General features: G+C 43.0%; 1 protein-coding gene across 4 annotated transcripts in view; it reads right to left on the bottom strand.

Annotated features, from left to right (window-relative positions):
• Nucleotides 1-26,274, bottom strand: part of FAM228B (family with sequence similarity 228 member B) — a 721,883-nt gene that overhangs the window by 238,768 nt on the left and 456,841 nt on the right. For all 4 annotated transcript variants that reach the window (XM_044062760.1, XM_044062761.1, XM_044062762.1 and 1 more), the window contains exon 7: nt 691-778. In XM_044062760.1, coding sequence (XP_043918695.1) covers nt 691-778 — 88 coding nt within the window. The remainder of the gene's footprint in view (nt 1-690; nt 779-26,274) is intronic.

Genomic DNA, 26,274 nt, shown 5'->3' with positions numbered 1-26,274 from the left:
TATGATGGTACATGCTGCTACCCGCTGTTTGACCCATTCAATGAGTGCACAGTGAGGCAGTAGTTACATGTTTGCAATAAGGGTAGTAGGGGCTTTCAGCCAACAGTCTCTCATCAGGAGTTCCTCAGAAACTGATACAGGGTCTCCTTGATGGCTGCTCTATTCAAAGCAATAATACAGATTTAAACTATTTAACATTAGAAAGTTGAAAAGAGGATGTCTGTGTTTCAGGGTTCAAGCTTCAATGTTTGACTGCAAAAACAGAAGGCTGACAGTATAATCACACTATACCCTTGTTGCGTAGTTCTCAAATGTCCAGAAGTTTGCCTCATATTTTTGGTCTGTACCTCATAATTTTTTTTTTATGACAAGTCCTTAAGGACTGATGTCATTACACAATAACTGGCAGTTGAATTTCAAACTTCATATCCTTCAGAAAATGCATGTTAAAGCACAGCCTGTTATTCTTGCAACTTTCTATGTTTATAGCAGGAATATTTAGAATATGTTGCTTATTTCAGGTCTTTGCCCCCCTGTTACTTTTGGCTTTGTCCAGAATTCTTAAGTTAACAGGGTGAGAGGTATGCCTTGTTGCTCTCAACCTAGAATACCAGAAAAATTTGTGTTCTTTTTATTGTTAACAAAATAATAGAAACCACATATTATTGACATTACAACTATCTAAGTTACCTGTTTTACACCTCAGAATTGTACCTTCCTCTTGCGCTCTTTCTCGGCTCTGTAGCAAAAGTGGATCATTCAGTGCTGGGGTCACTACCTACAAAAAGCAGTACATAATATATAATATACCTCTGCATTTAGCCATGTCTTCAGCTAGGAAAGCAATAAATACAAATGAGAGTGGGGATCCACTGGAAAGTTTTAAGTATAAGGTATGCTGGAAAATGAGACATAGCTGTTTAATATATGATAAATACTACAACTGAAAGTAAAATACTCACTATATTTCTTGTTGAAAAGTGTGTATATATATATATATATATATATATATATATATATATATATATATATATATATATATAGTGTTTATATTACATGACAAAAAAATTACTTATTAAATCTTATCAGAAAAAAAGGTACTATTGTAGATATTCTTGGACACTGGTCTAATTAACTGATTCTGTGGACCTACACCCCTTGTTAAAAAGTAGAATTGTAGAAAGTAAGCCAGTCAATTAATGCCAGCCCTACCATGACTTAAACAGTGCTATCCCTTAAGGAAAAGCTTCTCATTTACAACTTACAGCACAACCAGAATTCCACACCACACCACACAAATATGGTACTGTGCGATCTTGGCACTTAGGCTGATAATTCCATTTTTTTAACTCCTTTATTAATTTGATGTATATTTAGCAACATCATGGGTAAATGCACATTAACAGACAAGAAAAACAATTCCAGTTTTCTTTTTCATGCATTATATTAGAAGTTATGTACTCACCATAACGTTCCATCTGAGTAGGTGTATTCATTTGTCTGCAACCTGTGGGTTATGGATCCGATATCGGATCCGAACCGGCATGGTTTACCAGCTATGGATCCAAGCTCTCAGCTCCTCCCCTCACCCATAATGCCCTGCTCTACCCTCATGACCTCAGATCGAGTTTGCCAACAGCAAGAACACCCTGAAAAGGGTAACACACCATATGCAGGAAACTGAAAGGCCAGGGGGATAGGAGGGCGGGATGGTTGCAGACAAATGAATACACCTACTCAGATGGAACGTTATGGTGAGTACATAACTTCTAAATCTGAAGTAGGAGATTCATTTGTCTGCAACCTGTGGGACAGAGTCCCCAGCTACCTGAATCTTGGGCGGCCATCATGGAAGGATATTCCGAGCACCGGAGCCAAATGATGCTCTACCCCTAGATGCAAGATCCAACTTGTAGTGGGAAATAAAAGTATGAGATGAAGCCCACATGGCTGCTGCACAAATATCATCTAGAGGAATCCTAGCCTTAAAGGCTGCCGAGGTAGAGACTGACCGGGTTGAATGGGCGTGTACACCCTCCGGTGTGGGCCTTCCTGAAGCTTGATAAGCCAATAAGATACATTGTGAAATCCAGCGAGACAGAGAGACTTTAGAAATTGGCTTGCCCAAATTAAATTTAGCAAAGGAAATGAACAACTGGTCGGATTGCCTATGACCAGCCGTTCTGTTTAGATAAAATCTAAGTTGCCTGTGAACATCTAAGGAGTGAAGCTTGTATTCACCTTTGTTTTCATATTTAGGAAAGAAAACAGGGAGGTTAATGGATTGATTAATGTTTGCTTCAGAAGCTACTTTAGGAAGAAAGGACGGGTTGGTCCTGAGGTAAACATGGTCCGGATGAAAGACCAAGTAAGGAGGTTTAGCTGATAATGCTTGGAGCTCTGAAACTCTCTTGGCGAGTAATGGCTACTAAGAAGGCAGTCTTGAGCGACAAGAATTTGAGATCTACCGTAGCCGGTTCGAAGGGGGCGGTCAAGGCCTGGAGAACTAAGGAAAGGTCCCAGGAGGAACCGCTTGTTTTACAGGGGCCTGAGAAGGAAAGTACCTTTAAGGAAAATTTTACACAACTTGGCCGACATGAGTGGACTGGAGTCATGACCAATGTGATAATGTGAAATTGCCGCAAGTTGTACTTTGACCATGGAACTGCTGGCACCATCGTTAAAAAGAGTGGTTAAGAAATCAAGCACTAAAGGGAGAGGAACTGTGAAGGGGTTCAGGCCTTGCCGCTCCGCCCACAAAGAAAACCATTTCCACTTGCTACGGTAGACTTTCCTAGTGGACGGTTTATGAGCTGCCACCAGGATCGCCTTAACAGGGGATGAAATACCGGGAGTCCTGATCAAGAATGGAACTGGAGCAGCCAAGCAGTCAGCTTCAGGTTGTCCAGGTTTGGAGGAGATAGGCAGGATGGATGAGATATCAGATCCGGAATGGGATCTAGAATCCAAGGGGGATTCACCGAGTGAGACCTTAGGAAGGGGAACCAGATCTGTCGAGGCCAAAATGGAGCAATGAGAATCATTCTGCACCCCACCTGAGAGGCTTTCTGAAGAACTTGGAGCATCAGAGGCAAGGGGGGATAAACATACAGAAGACCGGGTGGCCAAGCATGCACCAGAGCGTCTCTTGGGGAACCTCCTGGAGGAGGTATCAGAGCGAAAAAACTGTTGCACTTGGTGTTTGAGGGAGAGGCAAAAAGATCGCATGAAGGAGTTCCCCACCGTGCAAATATGCGTTCCACTACTTGAGTATTGAGAGACCACTCGTAAGGGGTCAGAATGGTGCGACTGAGCTTGTCCGCCAGGATGTTGGACCGACCCGGAATGTGCATTGCTATTAGAAAGCAGTTGGTGGAGATAGCCCATTCCCAAACTCTCATGGCTTCTCGACAAAGAGGGTAAGACCTGGTTCCTCCTTGCTTGTTGATATACCAGACAACCGACATGTTGTCCGATTGAATCGCAATTGTTCCCAAGGGAAGAAAGTCCTGAAGTGCTAGCAACGCTAAGAGCACTGCTCTCATCTCTAGAACGTTGATATGCAGTAAGGTCTCTGAATCGTTCCACGTGCCTTGGACGGTCCGGCCTGCAAAATGCCCCCCCCACCCGAGGCAGGAGGCGTCCGTGGTCACCGTGGCGAGAGGGGGAGAAGCACAAAATGGGCGGCCTCCGTGGAGATCTGGAGAGTGAAGCCACCACAGGAGGGACTGCTTGCAAGCCTTGCTGATTGCAATGGGATGATGCACAGGAAGAGCAAGGTACGACCACTGTACTAAGAGAGTCCACTGGAGGATGCGCATATTGAGCCTGGCGAGAGGAAGAAGTGCTATAGCAGACGCCATGGACCCTAGAGCCCTCAGGACCAACTCCTGAACTGAACTTGAGTGGAGAATGGCCCGCACCTGGAGCTGCAGATTTTGAACTCTGTCCACAGTGAGGAAGGCTTTCAAGCTCCTTGTGTCTAACCTGGCCCCTATAAAATCTATGAGCTGTGTGGGTGCTAGGTTGGATTTCTTTGTATTTATAGTGATGCCCAGACTGGGAGCAAGATGGAGAAAGGAGTCTCGCGCCAATAGTAGTAGATGCCTTGTTGGGGCGGTAAGGAGCCAGTCGTCCAGGTAGGGAAAGACCTGCACCCCCTGAAGCCTCAGGTGGGCCGCTACCACTGCTAATACTTTGGTGAACACCCTGGGGGCTGTGGTGAGACCAAAGGGAAGGACCCGGAACTGGTAGTGACTGGCTCCCAGCCGGAAGCGGAGAAACCTCCTGGAGTGCCTGTCCATTAGAATGTGGTAGTATGAATCCTTGAGGTCTATGGAGCACATCCAGTGATTTTCTCCCAGAAGGGGGAGAATAGATTGCAGAGTGACCATTCGGAACTTCTCCTTGGGAACTGCCAGGTTCAAGAGAGAAAGGTCTAAAATTGGTCTTAGATCCCCCGTCTTTTTTGGCACTAAAAAGAACCTGGAGTAGAACCCTGATCCAAACTGGTCTGGGGGGGCGGGCTGGATGGCTCTTTTCTTTAGCAGATGTCCAATTTCTGCCAAAGCGGCCTCCCGTTGACCAGGTGGAACGTCTGGGAGGGACTTCAATTTTGGTAAGTGACGAAATGGGATGCGGTATCCTCTGGATATAATCTGGAGAACCCAGCGGTCTGATGTTATGGACTCCCATGCCGCTAGGTGCCCCGAAAAACGTCCCCCGACTGCCTCCAGAGTGGAGCAGCCGGGCAACCCCTCAGGGTTGCTGCGCGGGCCGTTCAGAGAAGGTTTCTCTGGACCCGAAGTTCCTGGGAGCCCCTCTGCCTCTAGGGCGGCGTCCTCCCTGTCCTCCTCTGCCACGGAAGGACTGGTTGTCCGGAGCAGGCTGGGATTGCTGCGACTTCTGGAACCACATCTTCTTCTGACCCTTTTGGTTCCTAGAATAGGGCCTCTGGGGTGCAGAGAAGCGGATTCCGATGGCAGACAGCATCTTCCCGTCCTTCTCGCTCTGGGTCAAAGTGTCGCAAACGGTTTTGCCAAAGAGGGCAGAACCATCAAAGGGGGCGTTCGCAAATGACGCTTTGAAGGGCTCTGAGAAATCGCAATGACGGAGCCAGGCCTGACGTCTAGTGACTAGACCTGCCCCTGTGGCTCTAGCGGCGCCTTCCGTAGCATGGGAGAGTAGCCGCATAGAGGTACTGGTAACTGATCTAAGAGTGGCCATGCGGGTGGAGTGCAGCACTTTGTCCTCCTCCGACATGGACTCTGGGGGAGATGCAGCGTATTCCTTAATGAGATCGTGCTGCATCCTAATTACGTGTGCCAGGTAGTTCAGCGCCCTTACCGAGAAGGTCGCTGAACTAAACATCCGCTTCCCCAAGCGGTCCATCATCCGAGACTCCTTGCTCGGGGGATGGACTGAGGGACTCTCCTGAGCAAGTTCCCTCTTGGTGGCCGCCACCGTCAACATGGCATCTACCGGAGGCCCCTTACTCCAATGGGCACGGTCAGCCGGTGGACTGAGGATCTGGTCGGGCCTCTTAGGGATTGGCTCCACGGTGTCCGGTTCCTTCCACGCCCTGGTGGTAATGAGGTCCACCAGGGGGTCGGCAGGAGGGGACACCCAAGAGGTAGACGGGCCCACTTCAAATGCCTCCAAGAACACGGACTCGTCCGAGGAAGACTTGGGGGCATACCACCCCCCCCTAATGCGGAGCATTTCCATGATGTCTCCAAATGAGACATCCTCGGGGGGTGACCGTGGGGAGCCTTCCCCTTCCTCCAAATCCGTGTCTTCCGTGAGAGACTAGGGGGAGTCAATGTGCCTCCTTTTGCACGTATGCTTGCGAGGGACATCCTCTGGGGGGCTGTCAGAGGACTCCTCGCAAGCAGCAACCTGTTCCAGGGGAACAGCTTGGGGCACAGAAGCAGGCTGTCCCAAGGGCCGGATGGTGGAAGCCTGACCCAGTGCAGAGGGAGCGCGGGACGGAGCCGAAACAAGTGCCGGGGGTCCGGAGACCCTCAACAGGGCCCTCTCCACTACATCAAATGCCGAAGGGGGGCCGACTTCGACCAAAGGATCCGACAATCGGCTCCCCCTCGGATCCGAAGAGTGGATCGGAGCTGGCGCGGCGCCGGATCCGGGGACAGTGTGCTCCGACACAGACGGCGCCGGCGAGCACTGATCCCCGGATCCGAGGCCCGGATCCAGGCCCCGAGGTCGGATCCGACGCACTCGAGGGCAGGGTCGGATCCGAAGTACCAAGTACTATCGGCGCCGACCCACCCCCGGCTCCGAAGCTGCTCGGCTCCAACTGCTCCGAACCCGGGTAGCGAGTCAGAGAAGGAGCAATTGGCTTGAAAAAGGGGGTCGAGCTCCCCCCCAGAGGGGGGGGAGGCAAGAGCACTCCCATCTGCATCTGGGCCTGGATGAACCTTCTCATCATCCGGTCCAGATCAGCGTCCGACAGGCTGTAAGTTGATCTCGACGAGGCTACCGAGGTAGGCCTAGAGTGCCTCCTCGATAGCCTCGACGGAGATCGGGTCTCCTCCTCCTCAGGTCCCGGTGAAAAACACACTGGAGACCGGAGCCGAGGAGGGGGAGAGCCAGCAGACAAGGGGGCCGGGGGAGAAGCCCGCTTGGCTGGCGAGGCCGAAACAGAGGTCTCGGCCCGCCGCTTGTGGTGCTTCTCCCTTCGGTCCTTTTTCCTAGCGTCCCTCTCCTCCGAACCAGAAACGGGAGGTTGAGTCCCAGGAGGAGGAGGGGGAGCCGGAGAGGGAATAACCGTGGTAACGGTTACCCCCGAAGGAGCAGAGGCCGGAGCCGAGTCCGGCGGCAAGAGACCCGCCAAAACAAGCTTGGACCTCCGCTCCTTCAATGCCCTGGGGTTGAACCCTGCACAAATGGAACATCCAGATGTGAGGTGTTCAACCCCCCAGGCATCTAACACACTGAGTGTGGCCATCAGCTGGGGAAAGCTTATGGCCACACTCGGAGCACTTAGAAAAAAAAGCTTTGGGCTGCTCAGACATCCTAAACTAACAAATAAAGTTACTAGAACTAAAGTAAAAGTAACTAAAAAACCACTCACAGGCCCAAACACACACTACGCTACCAGCGAGGGGAGGGATATAAATTTAAGTTTTAAACTCTAAAAAAAAGGTAATAATACAAGAGGGAAACCTACACTTTCACACAAAATTAACCAAAAAAATTTAAATTTAAGTACTTTAAACACTAAATATAGCACTTAGCTGGAGAGCTGGAAAAAACAATCTGGTCAGCATGTGCGGCAAACGAGATCTGGGGTCATGAGGGTAGAGCAGGGCATTATGGGTGAGGGGAGGAGCTGAGAGCTTGGATCCATAGCTGGTAAACCATGCCGGTTCGGATCCGATATCGGATCCATAACCCACAGGTTGCAGACAAATGAATCTCCTACTTCAGATCATATGTTTTCTAATAATTATTATAACTACAACCTGGCTTACTGTACATATTGTATATTCTGCTAAGACCTGCAAATGCTTTGTTATAATATGTTCTACTACACTAAGACATCTGTATAAATTTCATCTACTATATTTCCTATTATGCTACTGTAAAATTCTTTCTCGTCATCTCATTCTATACTTTTGTAGCTTATCACTGTCATTATTTCACTTTCTGTAATGTCTGGAGCTTTTCTCCCCAGGACTTCGCTGAAAATGGACACCAGTTGTCCAGCGGGACTATCCTGGTAAAAAAGTAGTTATGTACTTACCATACCATTCCACGTGAGTTGTTTATCTTTATTCTTACTGATGGGTTCGGAGCCAATAGCAAAGTTCAAGGTTTGCCAGTAGCTCGAGACCAAGCTCCTTATCCCACAATGCACTGCTGGAATTACCTCAGATCTTGTTTGCTGCAAGTAACAGTATATATATATATATATATATATATATATATACCTTTTTATTTATTTCTATCAAGAACACTTCCCGCAGGGGAAGAAGAAATCTTGAATAACCAGGATGGTACAAGCCTCTAAGTCAACAGTCAGTCAGGAGGGGGAAGGAGGGAGGGAGGGATGTGAGAATAAAGGCGAGATAAACAACTCACATGGAACGTTATGGTGAGTACATAACTTCTTTATGTGAAGTTGCTAAATCATGCCGTTTATTCTCACTGATGGGTAGCATCCCTAGCACCCTCAATCTTCGGTGGCTCATGGAAGTATGTTCTTCAGTACCGTGGAACCAAAGGAAGACCTGTCCCTTGAAGCCTTATCTACTTTGTAATGCATGATAAAGGTATGAGGCTTAGACCAAGTGGCTGCAGCGCAAATATTGTCAAGGAACAATTTAGCTTGAAAAGCAGAAGACGTAGAGACGGCTCTGGTAGAATGAGCCTTAGGTTTGTGTGTTAATGGCATGCACGCATTCTCATAAACAAAGGATATACAATCGGATAACCATTTAGCCACTGGATTGCCATTTCTGTCTTCTGAGAAGGATACAAAATGTTGATCTGATTTTCTAATATCCTTAGTTCTGTCAAGATAAAATCTGAGCTGTCTGTGTACATCAGATTTGTGCAGCATGTATTCCAATTTGCTAGAGTGGTTGGGAAAAAAGACTGGCAGCTCAATGACCTGATTGATATTTGATTCAGAACAGACTTTAAGTAAAAATAAGGGGTTTGTTCTGAGAGATACTCTATCAGCATGGAAAATCATGTAAGGTGGTCTGATAGATAATGCTTGAAGTTCTGACACTCTGCAGGCAGAAGTAATGGCCACAAGAAAAATAGTCTTCCAGGATAAATGTTTGAGATCACAAGAAGATGCTGGTTCAAAAGGGGGAAGAATAATTTGAGACAGCATAAAGTTTAAATTCCAGGGAGAATAGGGAATTTTGATAGGAGGTCTCATGTGAAGAACGCCTTTAAGAAACGTCTTAGATAATTTATGGCCCATAACATTTGAGCCACCAAACCCAAGGTGAAAATTTGAGATGGCAGCTAACTGGACTCGAACTGTAGCAGCTGCTGCCCCTTCCTTAAAAATCTTTGTCAAGAATTCTGAAATAGATGAAAGTGGAGCTCGGAAAGGGTCAATTTTCTGTGTGTTGGCCCAAATTGAGAACCTTTTCCATTTACTGCCATATAATTTCCTGGTAGATGGCTTGTGAGAAGACAAGAGAATTTGTCTTGTATCTTCTGAAATTGAATAAAGCCTGGCAATTAGTGGAAGTGGGTTAGCCAAGCAGTCAGTTTCAGGGACTGCAGTGAAGAATGGAGGTCCCCTGACGGGTGCATCAGATGGTCCGGAACTGGGTCCAGGATCCATGGATCTTTCAACAGATGATGGTGGAGAAACGGGAACCAAATCTGTAGCGGCCAGTAGGGGGCTATGAGAATAACAGTCCTTCCCAGCGATTTTGCTTTCTGTAAAAATCTGGGTATCAATGGGATGAGTGGAAATGCATAAAGGAGACCCGGGGGCCAATCGTGTAAAAGTGCATCTCTCGGGGGATGACCGGGAGGTGGTATTAGGGCAAAGTAGCTTCTGCATTTTGAATTGATATGGCTGGCAAAAAGGTCACAGCAAGGCTGGCCCCATTTGCGGAAAATCAACTCCACAACCTGTTGTTTGAGAGACCACTCGTGAGGGAGTAATATCGCCCTGCTTAGCTTGTCCGCTATCACGTTGGATTTCCCCAGGATGTGCATTGCTAACAGAAAACGCTGGGATGACACAGCCCATTGCCAGACCCTGAGGGCTTCTCGACAAAGGAGGTAAGACTTGGTTCCGCCTTGCTTGTTCAAGTACCAGACTACTGACATGTTGTCCATCTGAATTGCAATAGTCCCTAGAGGAGAGAGTCCTGAAAGTACTGCAACGTCAGAAGTACCGCTCTCAACTGTAGAACACTGATGTGCAGATGTGATTCTTGATCTGTCCATGTGCCTTGGGCAGTCTTTCCCTGAAAATGCCCCCCCCTCACCCTATCAGGGAAGCGTCCGTGGTCACAGTGGCTACTGGGGGGGTGATAAAGGGTCTTCCGATTGTGACATGAAGAGACATCAACCACCACCGAAGGTCTCTCTTGCAAGAATCCATGATGTGAATCATGTGGTGCATCGGTAGTTTCTGGTACAACCACTGAGCAAAGAGGAGCCATTGAAGAATTCGCATATGCATCCTTTGCGAGTGGTATAGCCAGGATTGCTGCCGCCATCAAATCTAGCACCTTCAATACCTCTGCTGCTGTAGCTTTGTTCTTTGACACCAGTGAGCTGACGTGTTGGCGGAGAAGTGAGACTCTTTCGACAGGAAGACGTAGAATGGTAGTTGAGGTATTTAACTCTGCTCCTATAAAAACGGTATGCTGCAATGGCGTTAAGGCAGACTTTTCGAAGTTGATTGTAATGCCTAATTGATGGCAGGGTGTCAGAGTGTATTGTGTTGCCTGAGTCAATTGATGCCTGGTGGTAGCGGTGAGGAGCCAATCGTCTAGGTATGGAAACACCTGGAATCCTAGATGTCTCAGGTGAGCCGTGACCACTGCCATGCATTTGGTGAACACTCTGGGGGCTGTACTGAGACCAAAGGGCAGGGCTCGAAACTGGTAATGATTGGTTCCCAGCCAGAAATGCAGATGATCTCTGGAGTGTCTGCTCATCTTTATGTGATAGTACGCGTCCTTGAGATCTATGGAGCACATCCAATCGCCTTTCCCTAGGAAGGGAAGAATGGACTGAAGCGTGACCATTCGGAACTTCTCTTTCTTTACAAACTGGTTGAGTCTGCTGAGGTCCAAGATAGGTCTCCATTCCCCTGTTTTCTTTGGTACCAAAAAGAATCTTGAGTAAGTTCCGAATCCAACTTAGTCTGCTGGGACTGGTTGGATGACTCTTTTTTCTAGCAATCTATGAATCTCTATGATTGCTTGTTCCCTGAGATTGGGTGGAACATCTGGGATTCTGTTTACAGGAATGGGAGGGGAAGAGAACGGTATGAAATATCCTCTGGAAATTATGCTTTGTACCCATGTATCTGATGTTATGTTTAGCTAGGCTTCTGGGTACAAAGACAAGCGATCCCCGACTGCCTCCAGAGCCGAACAGTTGGGCCCCCTTTCAGGGGCACTGGCAGGGTTGACCAGAGGACTGACCCCTGTTCACCTTGTTGCTGCAGACCCCCTCTGCCATGTGGGCGGCATCTACCATTATAACCCCCTCCTCTGCCTCTAGAGGGGGTTTCTCCACGTGTGTCCTGAAAGGCTCCCTGTGCTTTTTGGAACTACATTTTCCCTCCCCTAGGGCCCTTGGGGTAGGGCTGAGTAGGGGTAAAAAAATGGACTCAAACGGCAGATAAGATCTTGCCTTCCTGCTCACACCTGGTTAAAGTTTCCTTTACTTTGGGCCCAAACAGTGATGAGCCATCGAATGGGGTATTAATAAAGGAAGACTTAAAGGGTTCCGCAAAGGAACAGAGATGCATCCAGGCTTGTCTTTGAAGAGCAATGCCCAAAATAGTGGCTCTACTCGAACCATCAGCTGCATTAGGATATGAGACGCATGGACGAGTTTACCACTGAGTTTAGGGTAGAGAGCTGGGCGTTGACTTAGTCTGCCACCCCTGCAGCTACCGTACCCTGGAGAATATCTCCTAGCTCTTTCAGGAGATCTCTTTGTAGTCTCGTAAAGTGGGTTAAGTAATTCAGTGATCACAGAGAAAAAGTCACTGAACTAAACATGCGTTTCCCATATCTATCCATGACCCTAGAATATCTGTTAGGAGGATGGATAGATGTGGATGTTTCAGACACTTTCGTTTTGGTGGCTGCAGTACCACCATGGCATCAACAAGCACTCCCTCAAAAATGTCTTGTCCACTGGGGCAGACATGAATTTATTGGGCTTACAAGGAACAGGTTCCATGGCCTCCGGTGACTCCCACGCCTTACGAGAAATCAGTTCCATGAGCTCATTGTAAGGCGGAGACATCCAAGAAGTGGAAGGTTGAGACCCAAAAGCCTTCAAGAGCACGGACTCATCCTCAGTAGGGGTCTTGGACTGCCAATCTCCTCTCTGACTAAGGACCTCTAGTATCTCTGCAAAGGAGATATCCTCAGAGGGGGATCAAGGGGATACTTCTGACTCATCTAAGTCCGTGTCAGATGTCAAAGACTCCTGTGGGGAGTCTAAGTGCCTCCTCTTGCACAGTCTCTTCCTGGGCACCTCCTCAGTGGGGGGATCTGGGGAAGTCTCAGAAGAGCAGGGGACGCCCTGTGGGGGTACTTGAGGCTCAGGGTCTCTACGCTTAGAGGAACCGGTAGATGAAGAAGCAGACACAGGAGCTTGAGGGGAGAGGGAAGGCTAAACCAATGCTGACGTTGTTTTTGGAGACAAAACTCTCCTCATAGCATCGAAGGCACCATGGCTCCAATGAGAAGGAGTGGACAGACCCGAGAGTACCATCCGATCCTCTCGCACCGAAACCCTGGGCTCCAAGCCCGAGGTAGGAGCCGAGCTCATCCGAGCCGAAGCCCTGAAAGGAAGAGTCGGCACTGACCAATCAGTTTGACTATCCTCCCCGGACCCGATGGGAGAGTGTCTACTCCTAGAGTCCTCGGTCGGCGCCGAGGACATCCGAGTAGATGGAACCGACAACACCGGTGCAGGTATCGGCTCCAAGGGTTCGACAATCATCGGTTCAGTTTCCTTCAGCTCCGAGAGTCCAGTACGGCTCAGAGGAGGAGTAGACCAATCTGGTTCCATGGTCTTCGGCACCGACGATTTGGTCGGGGCCGACAACAATTTGGCAAGTCCTGGTGCCTGTAAAAGCTTCTGCACTAGCCGATCCATGTCCAAATATGAAAGGCTGACTGAGGACTTAGCTGAATGCACCGAAGGTGCTGACTGGAGCAGAGGAGAAGAAGGAACCTCAGAGACCGGCTCCAATACTGAGAGCTGGCTCCGAATCAAAGGTACACTCGGCTCAGAGGTCTGTGGAACCGATGACCCCCCCCCTCCTGAAATTTTTGCCTTTTTTGTCACTTTGTCTGAAGATTTGGATTTTGAGGATTTGGAGGACGTGCTAGTACCCTCATGGCTACTCAACACCTCAGAAAAAGATTGCTGTAGCAATCCCCTGTCTATTAGCTTTCTCCTTCTCTCCAAGAGGACTCTTGAAGAAAAGGAATGTCAAATGCTGCAAGTGTCTTGGAGGTGTTTAGCCCCCAGACAGTAGACACATTGAATGTGTCTGTCAGTGATGGACATTTTCTGCCCACAATCTGGGCATTTCTTGAATCCCGATTTAGGATGGGATTTTTTCCTTGTCATCCGACATAGTTAAGGTAAAACTAACTAGTATACTGCAAAAACTTAAAACAGTAAAATCTTTACTTTAGTTGTAAAGACCCACAAAGTAACTAAGCCCAATCCGGGCACTATCTATAACAGTTATAGTTTACAAATACAGGGCTAAAGAAGCCCACAGAGAAAAACCCTAAGAAGATTAATAAGTCTAAATAGGGCTAAAGGCCCACACAAAACAACTAGCCAACAGGGCATCTATCTATCCAAAACTATAAAAACTATTATCAAATTTTTAAACTCTAATACATAACTATCCTCTAAAACTAAAAGAAAGATTTTTTTTATGAGAACTTGCTATTTTTTCTATCACAAATGGTCCGGGCTAGCTGGATCACAGAGATCTCTCTTGCCGCGGAAACTAGATCTGAGGTAATTCCAGCAGTGCATTGTGGGATAAGAGCCTTGGTCTCGAGCTACTGGCAAACCTTGAGCTTTGCTATCGGCCCTGTCGGAGACGAGGATCGGCTCCGAACCTATCAGTGAGAATAAACAGCGAGATTTAACAACTTCACATCAAATGTTAAATAATAATTAAAAGAAAAAAAAAAAAGAATTTACACTAATATTACATATCCTGCTCAGTCCTGCATTCTCTGACATTTCACTCCTCCTCCTCCTAAATATTTTTCTGCATGTACTGTTCCCATAAAATTCATTTATTTCTTTGTAGTTTACTTCCTTTTCTAAAGATCCCAACTCCAATTCTTTTATCTCCTTTATAACATTCAGTACTTCTGTTACAGTTGGTTTAGATTTCAATTTCCATTTTCTAGCAACTGCTTTTTTGACAGGCAATAGCATTGATCTTAAGGCCTTAACTATATCTAGATAATTGAGTTTCTATTTCCCAGCTCAAAATAGTCATTTCCTTAGTTACAATAATTTGCTCCCTCAACATTTCTGACAAAGTACTCTGTATGAAAATTTTCAATTCTATCTACTTGTTACATCCCAAAAACATGCTCCCAAATACCCTTTTCTTTCTCATCATCCCCCCAAGCATTTGCTATGCACCTAAGAAAAATTATCTTAACTCTGCTTGGGATATAAAAACAAACACTTTTTTCAAAAAGTCTGCACCTTCTATACTTTGTTGCATACTTGGGAGCCATACAAACATCTTCCCCTGGTTCCTTTGTATATTACCTATCTGTTCTCACTTTCCAGTCATTTCTAACCTCTTCTGATTGATTCTTATAGTTATAATGTGTTATTTTACATGCCCTACTATCCCTTTTCACAGCAGCTCCTGTTCTATACTCAACTAAAAGCTCAGTCATAACTGTTTTTTTTGCTTAACCCTCCTTTATCCCTTTCTCTTTGTTTATACTCTTTGTCTGTCTCTGGCAGTGAAGGCAGTATCCAACCCAAACTTCAGCTTGGCCTTATACCACTCTATTATTATCCCCTCCCTGGCTATTTGCCACCAATACCTGGGCTCCTCTTCCAATTTTCTCCAATAAATTTCATCTCCTTTTGATAGTTTTCCATTCCCCTATTTGTAGTCATCCCTAATGTTAAGTTCTCTTTTCTCCATTCCTGTGCTGGCTAAGTTCTAAAAATAGTTTATAATACTCTACAAATATAATATTGCTTTTTCATTTTTTAATTTCTCCAAGCCTTTTAGGTTTCTAATATCATGACGGGAATGGACCCCATTCCTAAGTCAAAGTACAAGTACAGTTCATGAAATTAGTATTGTTTCAGTCTTTGATGTCAGCCAGAAGTGATCTTCACAGCACCCGCAATGTGCCCAGTAATGACTCCTACTGCAATTTGTACAGAGTTACATGTATGGGTAACATATCTAAATACAACTGTAGATTCTTTTTTATAAGATCCGTTGCTCCTACTACTATTGGAGCTGTTTGGGTATCTTTCTTCTACATTGCTCTCATTTCTGCTTGCAAATCCTGATATTTTATGACTTTGTGTCTCTGTATCCAAGACACTGTAGTCACTGGGTGTAGCGATTTCAATGATCAATGCTACTTTTGTCTTCTTTTCATGGACCACTATATCTGGTTATCTCGGATATATCCCATATGATGTAGACTTCATCATTTTCTGTGTTGCTTTGTGGATCATGTTTCCAGTATTTTTCAGTCACTTCAATACCATAGTGTTTGAACAATCCCCAGTGCAACAATCTTGCCACATTATTATGCCTTTCAATATACAGTCCTTCTGCCATTAGTATGTCACAACCAGCAACAAGGTCTGCGACTGTTTCCAATGCTGTTTTACAAAACCTACATTTGTCTGTTTTTCCTACATGCTCAATGGACTTTGTAAACCAACATGTACGTAGCCCACTACCTTGGGTCACCAATATTAACCTTTCATCTTTTGGTTTGAATTCACCTCTCCTTAACCATTCCTGCATTTGATCCTGATCAACATGAGGTTCTTCCAGGAGTTTTTTATACTTGCAACTATATTTATGTATTTTCCACATTTCTTACCTTCTCTGATCCTTCACCTTATATTTTTCTTTTGTTTTTTGGCACATTCAGTTGTTGCCTGATTTTTATCTACTTCTGGTTTGGTTTCCATTCCTGCTTGACACAGATATGCTTCTGCTACACTAAGTGGGGAAGTCATCTTAGATTTATTCTCCTCATGTTTCAAAACTTTCACTATGTTTGGGTCTTCTGAGGTCAGCAGATATGTATGCAGTCCCACGATAGCAGATCTATACATCAATTTCAAGGAGGCCCATACCTCCTTTGCAACAGGGAATATATAATTTTGGTAAGCACCGATTTTTATAAATCATTTGATGAGCATGAAGCATTCTTCCTGTTTTCCTCTCTAATCTATCCAACAAGTTTTGGGGCCAGTCAATCACTCCAAAACTATAAGTTAGGACAGGAAGTGCAAATTGGTTTACAGCTTGAATCTTGCTCCTAGATGCCAACACTGTTTTCAGAATTAGTTTAAGTCTTCTAAAATATTTCTTACTAAGTTTTATTTGCATTTGTTCATGTTTTATTGTTGATCCTTCATCAATTCCCAAATACAATCCCCTCTTGCTCTACTTCTTTTATATCACATTCTTGTCCCAAACTGTTTTCTTGGTGCTGCAGCTTTCCTGCTTTAAAGGTTGCTTTTGCACATTTATCAAGACAAAATGACATTCTTATATCATCTGAAAAATGTTTGACTACTTGCAGTTGTGCTTTCAGTTCCTCATCTGATGAGCTATACAGTTTTAAATCATTGACAAAGAGAAGATGAGAAGTCTTTACACTTGTTGTTTCCTAGCAGCCAAATTATAGCCATGACCTAATCTGTTAAGCAGGAAGCTTAATGGGTTAAGGGCAAGGCAAAAGAGCAATTGTGACAGAGTCACCCTCGAATAACCCCCTTTGGATTTGTATCCCTGGAATAATAATTTGTCCTTTATCATGGCTTAACTGCAAAGTGGTTTGCAACTTTTTCATGGTTGCTGTGATGTAATTTATCAGTGTAGGGTATACATTTGTAAGCCTCTTTTATCCATGAATGCGGCATACTGTAAAAAAAAAATAAAATACCTTAACTCCAGGCCACAATAGCACACTACTCCTCAGACATAGTTGCTTTAACAGAAACCTGGCTAAATAAAAACATAGCTAACTCAGACGTTCTCCCTACCGGTTACAATATCATTAGAAAGACAGACTACTTTGTAAAGGGGGTAGAACTGCCTTACTGTATAAGTCCAACTTAACTGTATGTCAAATACCAAACTCCTCCCCCTCCCCCAGTAATTGGGACATACTTATCTCACAACTTCAACTTCACCCTAAAAAGGTCATCACCACAATTGTGATCTATTTTCCACCTGGTAATACACCTACTAGCCTTGAAGACTTCTTATCCTGGTGTTCTACATACTCACAAGAAACCCTTATTCTGGGGGATTTCAACCAAGATTGGTTCACCTGTATATCAGAACCACCAAGTAATCTAATAAATCTCTATGGCTACCAGCAGCTAGTCCAAATTCCAACTAGATGTGATAAAAAAATCTAAAAGGGAATCCATCCTTGACTGGGTCCTAACAACCCCACATTGTGCCCCCACACAGGCAGTCTCCCAGACACCTTAAGTGACCACAACATAATATACCTTATACGTAGTAGAACAAGCATATGCAAAACCATTAACTATATATCCACGAGAAACACAAAATAATTTCTTGCCTGATGTCCTCAATACTTTACTCTGTAACTCTGACTGGAACCCCCTAAAAACCCTCCCAATTGACCAGCCTGTAGCATATTTCAACAAAACATTTCTACAACACTTAGACACTGTCACTCCATTGCGCAAAAACAAGGTTAGAACCTCTACAAACCCCTGGCTCAGTAAAGAAACCAAACAAATCTTCAAGTCCAGAGACACTGCCTGGCTTTGCTATCAAAAAAATAAAGAAACACAAAGCTTAACAGCTGTGCAAAAAAATGCATTAGGTTGGACAAAAAATCCTACTATACGATATTACAAACTAAACACCAACACAACCCCCAAATGTTTTGGAAAAATGTAAACCAGCTACTAAAACCCACCCAAAAGGCTACCCCCAAACCAACCATCCCTGACACTAAAGTTCCCATCGAAACACACTTCAACTCCCACTTTGTGAACTCAGTTCTATCCTTAGTATCACAAGTCAGTTCCAACCTCACTATCCCCCCAACACAAATAACACTAATACAAGCTTTATAGGTTCATAGGTTCATAGGTTGGTACTAGGCTATTGGCCCTAGGACCTATACAAGCTTAGCCATAACAATTCCCTGGATATTTCTTTCCACAATATTTACTTCCCTGGACCCCTGTCTAGCAGGGCAACTGACATGATCCCTGGGGTGAATTTCCTATCTCCCATCCAGTCATCAAGGTTCCTTTTGAAGAGGGCCAAGAAGGCGCTCTGCTTGACATGTATGGGCAGTCTATTCCAAAGTATGGGGAGTCTCTGGGTCAGGAACCTATCCCTCTAGCATGTTTTGTTTATTGTGATGACAAGGTTTAGATCCCTGGAGCATGTGACTCTGAGGGATTGGGATTTCTGTAAGTGGAGCATGTCCAACAGCTCAGGGTTTGACATGGCCTTGTATGTTAAGCAGAGATTGCCTCAGAGTAGATGATATGCCACAGAGTATAGCTGGAGTTTTTTTAGATGGTCAGCATACAGCAACTGCTTTAGGCCTGTGATTTTTTTAGTGAGGTATTTCTGTGGCCTTTCCAGCTGTTGCAGATGTATTGTGAGGTACATACCAAATGCGGTGTTGTACTCTATAATGGGTCTAATGAGGGATGAGTACAGTGGGACAATGACCTCCTTTTTTCCTGGATGAAAAGCCCTTAGTGATGAGGTGTGCCACAAAGAAGGATTTCCTGACTGTTGTGGTGATGTCCAACTGTGTCCCTAAGTCTCTCATCACACTTTCGGTGTTTAGTGTACTGCCACCTATGTGGTAATTCATGAGTAAAAGGTTTTTTCCAAAGGGGATAACTATACATTTCTTGGCATTAAGCTTGAGCCCATGGCTCTGACACCAAGCACCCATTTCTGTAAGGCCCTTTTGTAAAATATCCACATAATTTGGGGATTCAATAATGGCTCCCAGTTTGCAGTCATCTGCAAACTTTGTTAGCCAGAGTCCCTTAGTATTGGCCTTTACTTCACAGAAGTAGATGCCAAACAAGAGCGGTTCCAGGACTGAACTCTGAAGTACTCCACTTGCCACTTGTCTGGAGCTGGATTTGGAGTCGGCTACTTTTACAGTCTGGGTTCTGTCAGTAAGCCAGTTGGCAACCCATCGAGTGATGTAGGGATTTATGCCCGGCTTAGTAAGTTTGTCTATGATTCCAGAGTAGGAGATGGTGTCAAAGGCCTTGGCGAGGTCCAGATAGGCTGTGTGGACCGCCTTACCCTCGTCCACAGCACTACAGTCTGATTTGAAGAAGTCAGTCAGGTTCAGGAGACTAGATTGGCCCTTCACACACCCAAACTGGGTGAGGTCCAGTGTTTGAAGGTTGCCAATGTCTTTGTTTATAAGTTTCATGATAATGCATTCCATGCCCTTGCAGATCAGGCTCATTAGACTGACTGGACAATAGTTTGCGGGATCCAAGGTGAATCCCCCCTTGTGGAGTGGAATAAATGTAGCTGTGCACCACTCAGTGGGCACAAAGCCTGAGGTGAGGCTATGATTAAACATGACACTTACGTGAGGTGCTAGTTCATTACCCTCAAAACAGTTTCCACCACTTCAATCAAAAGCATGCTCTCCAAACTAAAAACCTCATCAACAGCAGCTGACTTACTTCCCAGCTATTTCTTGAAACTCACAGCATATGCTATTGCTATCCCAATCTCCACTCTCATAAACAGATCACTTGTTGAAAACTATGTGCCCAAACTCTGGAAATATCCTATGTTACACCCATACATAAAGGTGGGACCTCCACTCAACTTAATAACTACAGACACATTGCTATACTCTCCCCCCTGGCCAAAATCCAAGAAAAATGCATCCATACCCAGGTGCTAAACTATCTCCTAGACAGCAATATCCTGTCACCTACTCAACATGGTTTCAGACCTGCCCATAGTACCACTACAGCCCTCCTCTGCTTCACAGACACAGTAAACAGTTTCAAAAATGAAGGCCTGCAGGTGTCAACCCTTTTTTTGGATAGGTTCAAAGCATTTGACACAGTCTTGCACCAAATCCTGCTAAACAAACTAAACCAATATCACCTATCAAATTCCACTCTTAACTGATTCCAAAACTACTTAACTGACAGGTACCAAGCTGTGAAATGGGAAAATTCTCTCTCTCCTCTGCTGCCCATAACTATAGGAGTCCCACAGGGTTCTATCTTAGGACCATTACTATTCACAATCTTCACAAATGACCTCCATACCTCCACACAGCATGCATCTATCATTCAGCATGCAGATGATACTACCTTAATCTGTGCTGCACAAAACATTCCCATCCTCCTGCAAACAACTCAACTAGCATTCTCTGACATTGAAAACTACCTTACCAAAGCCCAACTTATCCTCAATCTAAAGAAAACGCAGCTTATGATTATAACCAATTCTAACAAAAACACTGATAACAATCAATTCACAATCTACTCCACAAATGCTACTCCAATCGCTCCAGTAGCACAGGCTACACCTATTGGGAATAACCATAGACTCCCACCTAAAATTTGATAGTCATCTCAACTTAACTATTAAAAAGTACATGCCAAACTGGGATCACTCTACCATAACAAAGCATTTCTTGCCAACAACACAAGATCAGACATTGCTCGCTCCCATCTTCTATCCACCCTACTCTATGCATCTCCCATTCTGACTAATCTCAACAAAACTGAACTAAGCAAAATGGAAGCCTGCTATAACAGAATTACCCGCTTTGCTGCAAATTGCTCATATAGAACTCATCACTGTACTGCTTTGAGACAGCTCCACTGGCTTGAACTGCCCAACCTCCTAACCTACAATCAGCTCTGCTTCTGTCATTCTATCTATTACCTCCCCAATAAGTGTCCTGTCCTCAAAAACCTAGTACAACATCACTCAGCCAAAAGGCCTCTTAGATCATCAAGCAATCTACTACTAGATGTCACCAACAGCTACAATAGCTTTGGAGACACACTATATAGTAGTTCAGTGGCTAAAAAATTGAACTCTCTCCCCACTAGCATACAAAACACATCATCCAAAGCCTCCTTTAAAAACCTCATTAGGCAACATCTCAAGCAAAGTTGTCAGTGCAATGGCTGCTCCCCACGTTAGTGAAAGCGGCTAAAGTACACATACTTAGCCTAGAGTACTTGATAACAGTTTTCACTCTTACTCACAAACACTGGCTAATGTACAATGTATGTACTGTACCTGTGTACTATGTATGTATTCTACCTATGTTCCAAATTTCAGCTGTACACCACAAATCTATTAATTACCTTTATTTTTAAATTAATATTTTCTTGTTTGTTCTCTCCGCTGTAACTGTTGATGTGCTGCATACCACTGTAAAAACATATCTATTGTAATTTGTGTGTATACTGATCATGTCTAAATATCTAAATGTATCTGTAATTTTTCTATGTGGAGCTTTTCTCTCCGGGCCTCTGCTGAAAAAGGGCCTTTTCGGCTCAGACACCCCCGGTTAATAAATTAAAAATAAAAATAAATAACTAAAATGCTTTTTCGTAGTCAATCCATGCCATAATTAAGATTTTCCCCTTTTTACAGTTCTCCACTATGACTTTATTTAACAACAAATGATCCTTTGCTCCATATTACTTTCTTTTATTGCCATTTTGTTCTATTCTCATAATCGAGTTTTCTTCTAAATGACTATAAACTCTGTCGGCATCTATTCCAGTGTATAGTTTATAAGTCATTGAAAGGCAAGTTACTGGTCTATAATTTTTAGGGTAACTTGTAGGTTCACTTTTACGTAGGAGAATTGTTTTTCCTGTTGTTAGCCAGGTTGGTGTCTGTTCAGGGTACACATAAATCTTTGTGTAAAGATGTTAATACTTTTAACCAGAAGTTAGGTACTGCATCTGGACCTGGGGTTTTCCAATTAGAGGCTTTTCTTAACTTTGTTTCACGCTCTTTAGCTGTTAATTCATCTCATTTCAAATTCTGTACCTTTTAACTTCTTATTCTTTCTTTTACTTCTATCCATTAAGAATCTTTATTATGTTCTAAAGGATCTTCATAAATACTTTTCCAAAATATATCTATTTCTTCTTTTTTTGGTGGTTTTTCAATTCCTTTTACCTTGTTTCCCAATTCTCTATAAAACTATTAGGGTCATTAATAAATTGCTTATTTTGCACTTTTCCTTTATATTTATCTGTGTATCTTCGAAGTTTTTCTGCCTGTGCTGATATTTTTAGTTGATTGTTTGCAATAGTGCATGATAAATCCTGATCAATTATAATGCTGTGCATTGCTTTTATCACGTATATCTTTGAGTATTTTTTTTTATCTGTTTCCTCTTCTATATTCTTCTAACAGTGACACTTCTTGTCTTAATTGCTTTATAGTTTTCTCTATTTGATACTTCCGTTATGATGTTCAATTTCTGCCCTTCCTTTCCTTTACTACCTGTGTTCTTGTGGTAGAATTTTATCTGTTATTAATTTAGCTGCACAGTAATATATCCTGTTTATTTCTGTTATATCGCATGGATCTCTATGAACAGTCCTAATTACCGTGTTCATTTGTTTTACCAAACTTCTGACTTTTGGGGTTTTATTGGCCTTCCGCAGTCTAGTTCTTTCATTGATCTTAAGTCTATCTAGCTCTATTAAAATCAAGCAACTCTTCTCTTAGCTCATTTTCTTCTAAACTGAGGGTGCATTTGTTGTTCTCCATTTCCTTCAGACATTCTATAGAAAGTTTTACAACATCTTCCTGTGGCACATACTCTTCAATTTCATCCTATGTCAGCCGTTGCTCTGTCATATGGGAACTCACTGGCCTATCACTCCTCAACATTGACTGAGTCAGAATTGCCACAGTTTCCTGTTCCTTCCCTAGCTGTCCAACTTCAAGTGAATGTTTATACTGGTTTCTTGTGGAAAGCTCCAAAATATCTTCATATGACAATTGACTAGCTACTCCCCATTCCATTGGTTTCTCCTTGATTTGGATGTCCATTTCTCTATCCTATTGTGGTGCCTTCTGAGTTAGATTTTCTACACTGAATCCTTCGCTTCGCAGGCACTCCATAACCTCATTTTCTATTTCTTTAACTTCTCCATTACTAATCTTCGTTTCTATTTTTCCTCTACCTTATTTTTTGTATTGTAAAGTTTTCCATGTCTGGATTCTTTTGTCTGTATTTCTCTTCAAATATCTTTGGTGCTGCTCTTTTTGTATTGATTAATTTTGCTTTTTCCCTTGCATAAACATTGCACCATATTATATATCTCTTTCTTTCCCATGTCCATATTTCTTATTCAGACGTCTCCTGAACTTCTTGTTTCTCCTTACTTTGGGGACTCATTCCATCATGCTGTAATATAACTTGTGTTAGACCTTCTACACCAAATCTGTCACTTCGCAGGCATTCCATAACTTACTTCTATTTTTTAACTTCTACTTTACTAATCTTTTCTACATTCCTTCTTTGTGATATTACTTTTTATTGTGAAATCTGTCCATATCTGGATGTCATTGCCTGTATTTCTCTTCAACTATCTTTGGGGCTGCCTTTTTGTATTGATTAATTTGCCTTTCAACTTTGCGTAAATATTACACCATATCAAATCTCTTTCTTTCCCATGTCCGTATTTCTTTTTTACACTTTTCAAAAATCTTTAGGTTTTGTTTTTTATATTTTTGAACTTCCTCAGATGCTTCTTTTTCTAAACAGATCAATGTTTCTTGGTCTATGTAATGTTTTTGACAAATCTGTTGTATTAAAGGACGCACATTTTTTATTGGAGGCTTCTGACAGTTTTTCTTGTGGAAGTATTTTTCTTTCCTCTAATTTCTGTCTTAATCTTTTTTTATATCTTGTGTCTGGAAATTCTGGGCTTTTTGCATAATATTCACAATGCATAACTTCTTTTGTATCCTCAATAGTCCACTTGTTTTTATGGCTCTTCTTTGGCCTATCAGTTTTTGTGATTTTTGTGGACTGTTAGTTCCTTCTAAAACAGGGGGGCAGCTTCCCCCCATGGGACTGTCATTGCCTCATTGTAGGCATGTTTTTGTATTTTGAGGATGCTACACTGTCACATTTTTCATTCCTAGCACCAGTGTGCCTATTAGGATCGGACACTTATTTTTATCCTGGGTTTTGTGCATCTAGCTATATTTTTTAATTTTTGACCTACTTCTGTCCATGATATATTCTATATAAATACAGTCTGTATATCAGTGCTGTCTTGGTGAGATTTTGTGAAAAACAGGGTCCAACTCGTGAAGGTACTCACCAAGACTTAATGATGAATTAAATTTCAGCAATACTACTCTCCTTTGCTTGCTCACTTCTCTCTCCATTCGGACCATATTCTGTATGGCTGTTATTCTTCTTAAGGACCAAAATCCAAAATCCTACTCACTCCTTATTTTGTGAACTATCCCCCACATTTCTACACCACTTTGATTTGCAATCTTCTACTTATGTTATATATTTGAGACTTAAATGTGCGGCTCTAAAATATCCCTTCAAACCTGGTAATTCAACCCCCACCTTGTTCTATGGGGAGAAACTACTTATCCTATGTAACTCTTGCCCTCTTTCTTTTTCAAATGAAGTCCTTCAATTCCTTATTAATTATAGTCCACAACTTTTCCTCTGGTTGGTAAATGTACAATCTGTGTAGAATACTAAAGGGATTAGAAACATTTCACAGATTGTAACTTACTATGCATACTTATGCTCAAGAGCTTCCAGCTTTTCAATGTTTGCATTATCTTTTGTTTACACCGGTTCCGCATAACATAGACTTAGCTGCCATAATAGAATCCTTTCTAATCTATACATCTAAGTACTTCATCTTATCATGTCCCCATAAATATTGGTATTGCTGAACCAGTTCATGTGGGGCGGATGTATTTACCATCATAGCATTTGTTTTATTTACATTTATTTTATAACCTGAAAAAGAAAATAAACTGTCTTAACATGGTCAACAACACTGCCATATCCTTTTCTAGATTTATCAAGTACAGAATAATATCATTTGCAAATAAGGCTAATTTTTATTACCATACCGGTTATATCCTTGAATTTAGCCTGGCAATTGTCACATTTAGTCTGGTAGATGACACAGAGGGTTAATGCTGCGAGACATAATTTCTGTGGTACAGGATTTGGTTCCCTCAGCCTTCATTTTCCTACTGTGGAACCTTGAGCAAGTCACTTAACCAGACATTGCTCTCTGGTTGCCTCTGAAAAGGGATTTAGTGTCTAATGGGCCTGCCTGGTTAACAAACAAATATAATGATTATTATTTGTGAGTCTGTTTTTTTTTTAAACACCTTTATTGAATTATCACTTAAGACACAAGCAAACATACATTTATATAAAAGAAACAAACCATATTAATGTTTTCCTAGTTACAAACATTATACATCACGTGTTTTTTGCATAACTATCATTAACACAACATTACAAAAATTGTTCAAGTCCTATCTTCCCTTAAATGTCACTCCTCCAAAGCATTATTCTGCATGTCTTGTTCCAACAATTTCCATTTTTTTTATATAGTCTGATCCTACCTTTTATAAAGACCCCACTTCCAGTTCTTTTATCTCTGTTACAATATTTAATACTTTAAATACAGCTGGTTTAGACCTTGATGTCTACTTTCTAGCAACTGCTTTTTTGGCAGCCATCAAAATTAAACATAGCAAGGGCTTACTATATTCTAGGCAATTCAGATTGTGTATTTCAGCTCAAAATAAAAATAAATAAATGTCCTTACTTGCATCCATTTGCTCACCCAATATTTCTGACATAGTACTCTGTAGGGAATTTTTGAAGTCTGCAGAGTCCTTTATTTAATTTTCCAATGGCTTTAAGTATTAAAGGGGAAATATGGCAGCCCTGCCTAGTACCTCAGTTTAAACACAGCTTGTCGTAGAGGAGCCCCCACCTTAATTCTTGCTTCAGACCCTTCATATATCTTCCTAATTACTCTCATTATTCTGTCAGGGAACACACATGCTACTATTGCCCTACTCATAAAATTTCATCTGACTGTACTGAATGCCTTGTCTGCATCGAGATCCACCAGCAACAGCAGTGTCTTCTTATTCTCTGTTTCCCTCTGGATCATCATTGTTCTATTAATATTTCCAAATGTTTTCCTCTCCTCCATAAAAACACATTGATCCATATCGATCAGCTTTGA

The sequence above is a fragment of the Protopterus annectens genome, chromosome 2.part1, assembly GCF_019279795.1.
Source record: "Protopterus annectens isolate FY-2018-M chromosome 2.part1, PAN1.0, whole genome shotgun sequence".
Classification (NCBI taxonomy): Eukaryota; Metazoa; Chordata; order Ceratodontiformes; family Protopteridae; genus Protopterus; species Protopterus annectens.
Note: the sequence above shows the minus strand (reverse complement) of the source record. Positions and strands in the feature narration are given on the sequence as shown.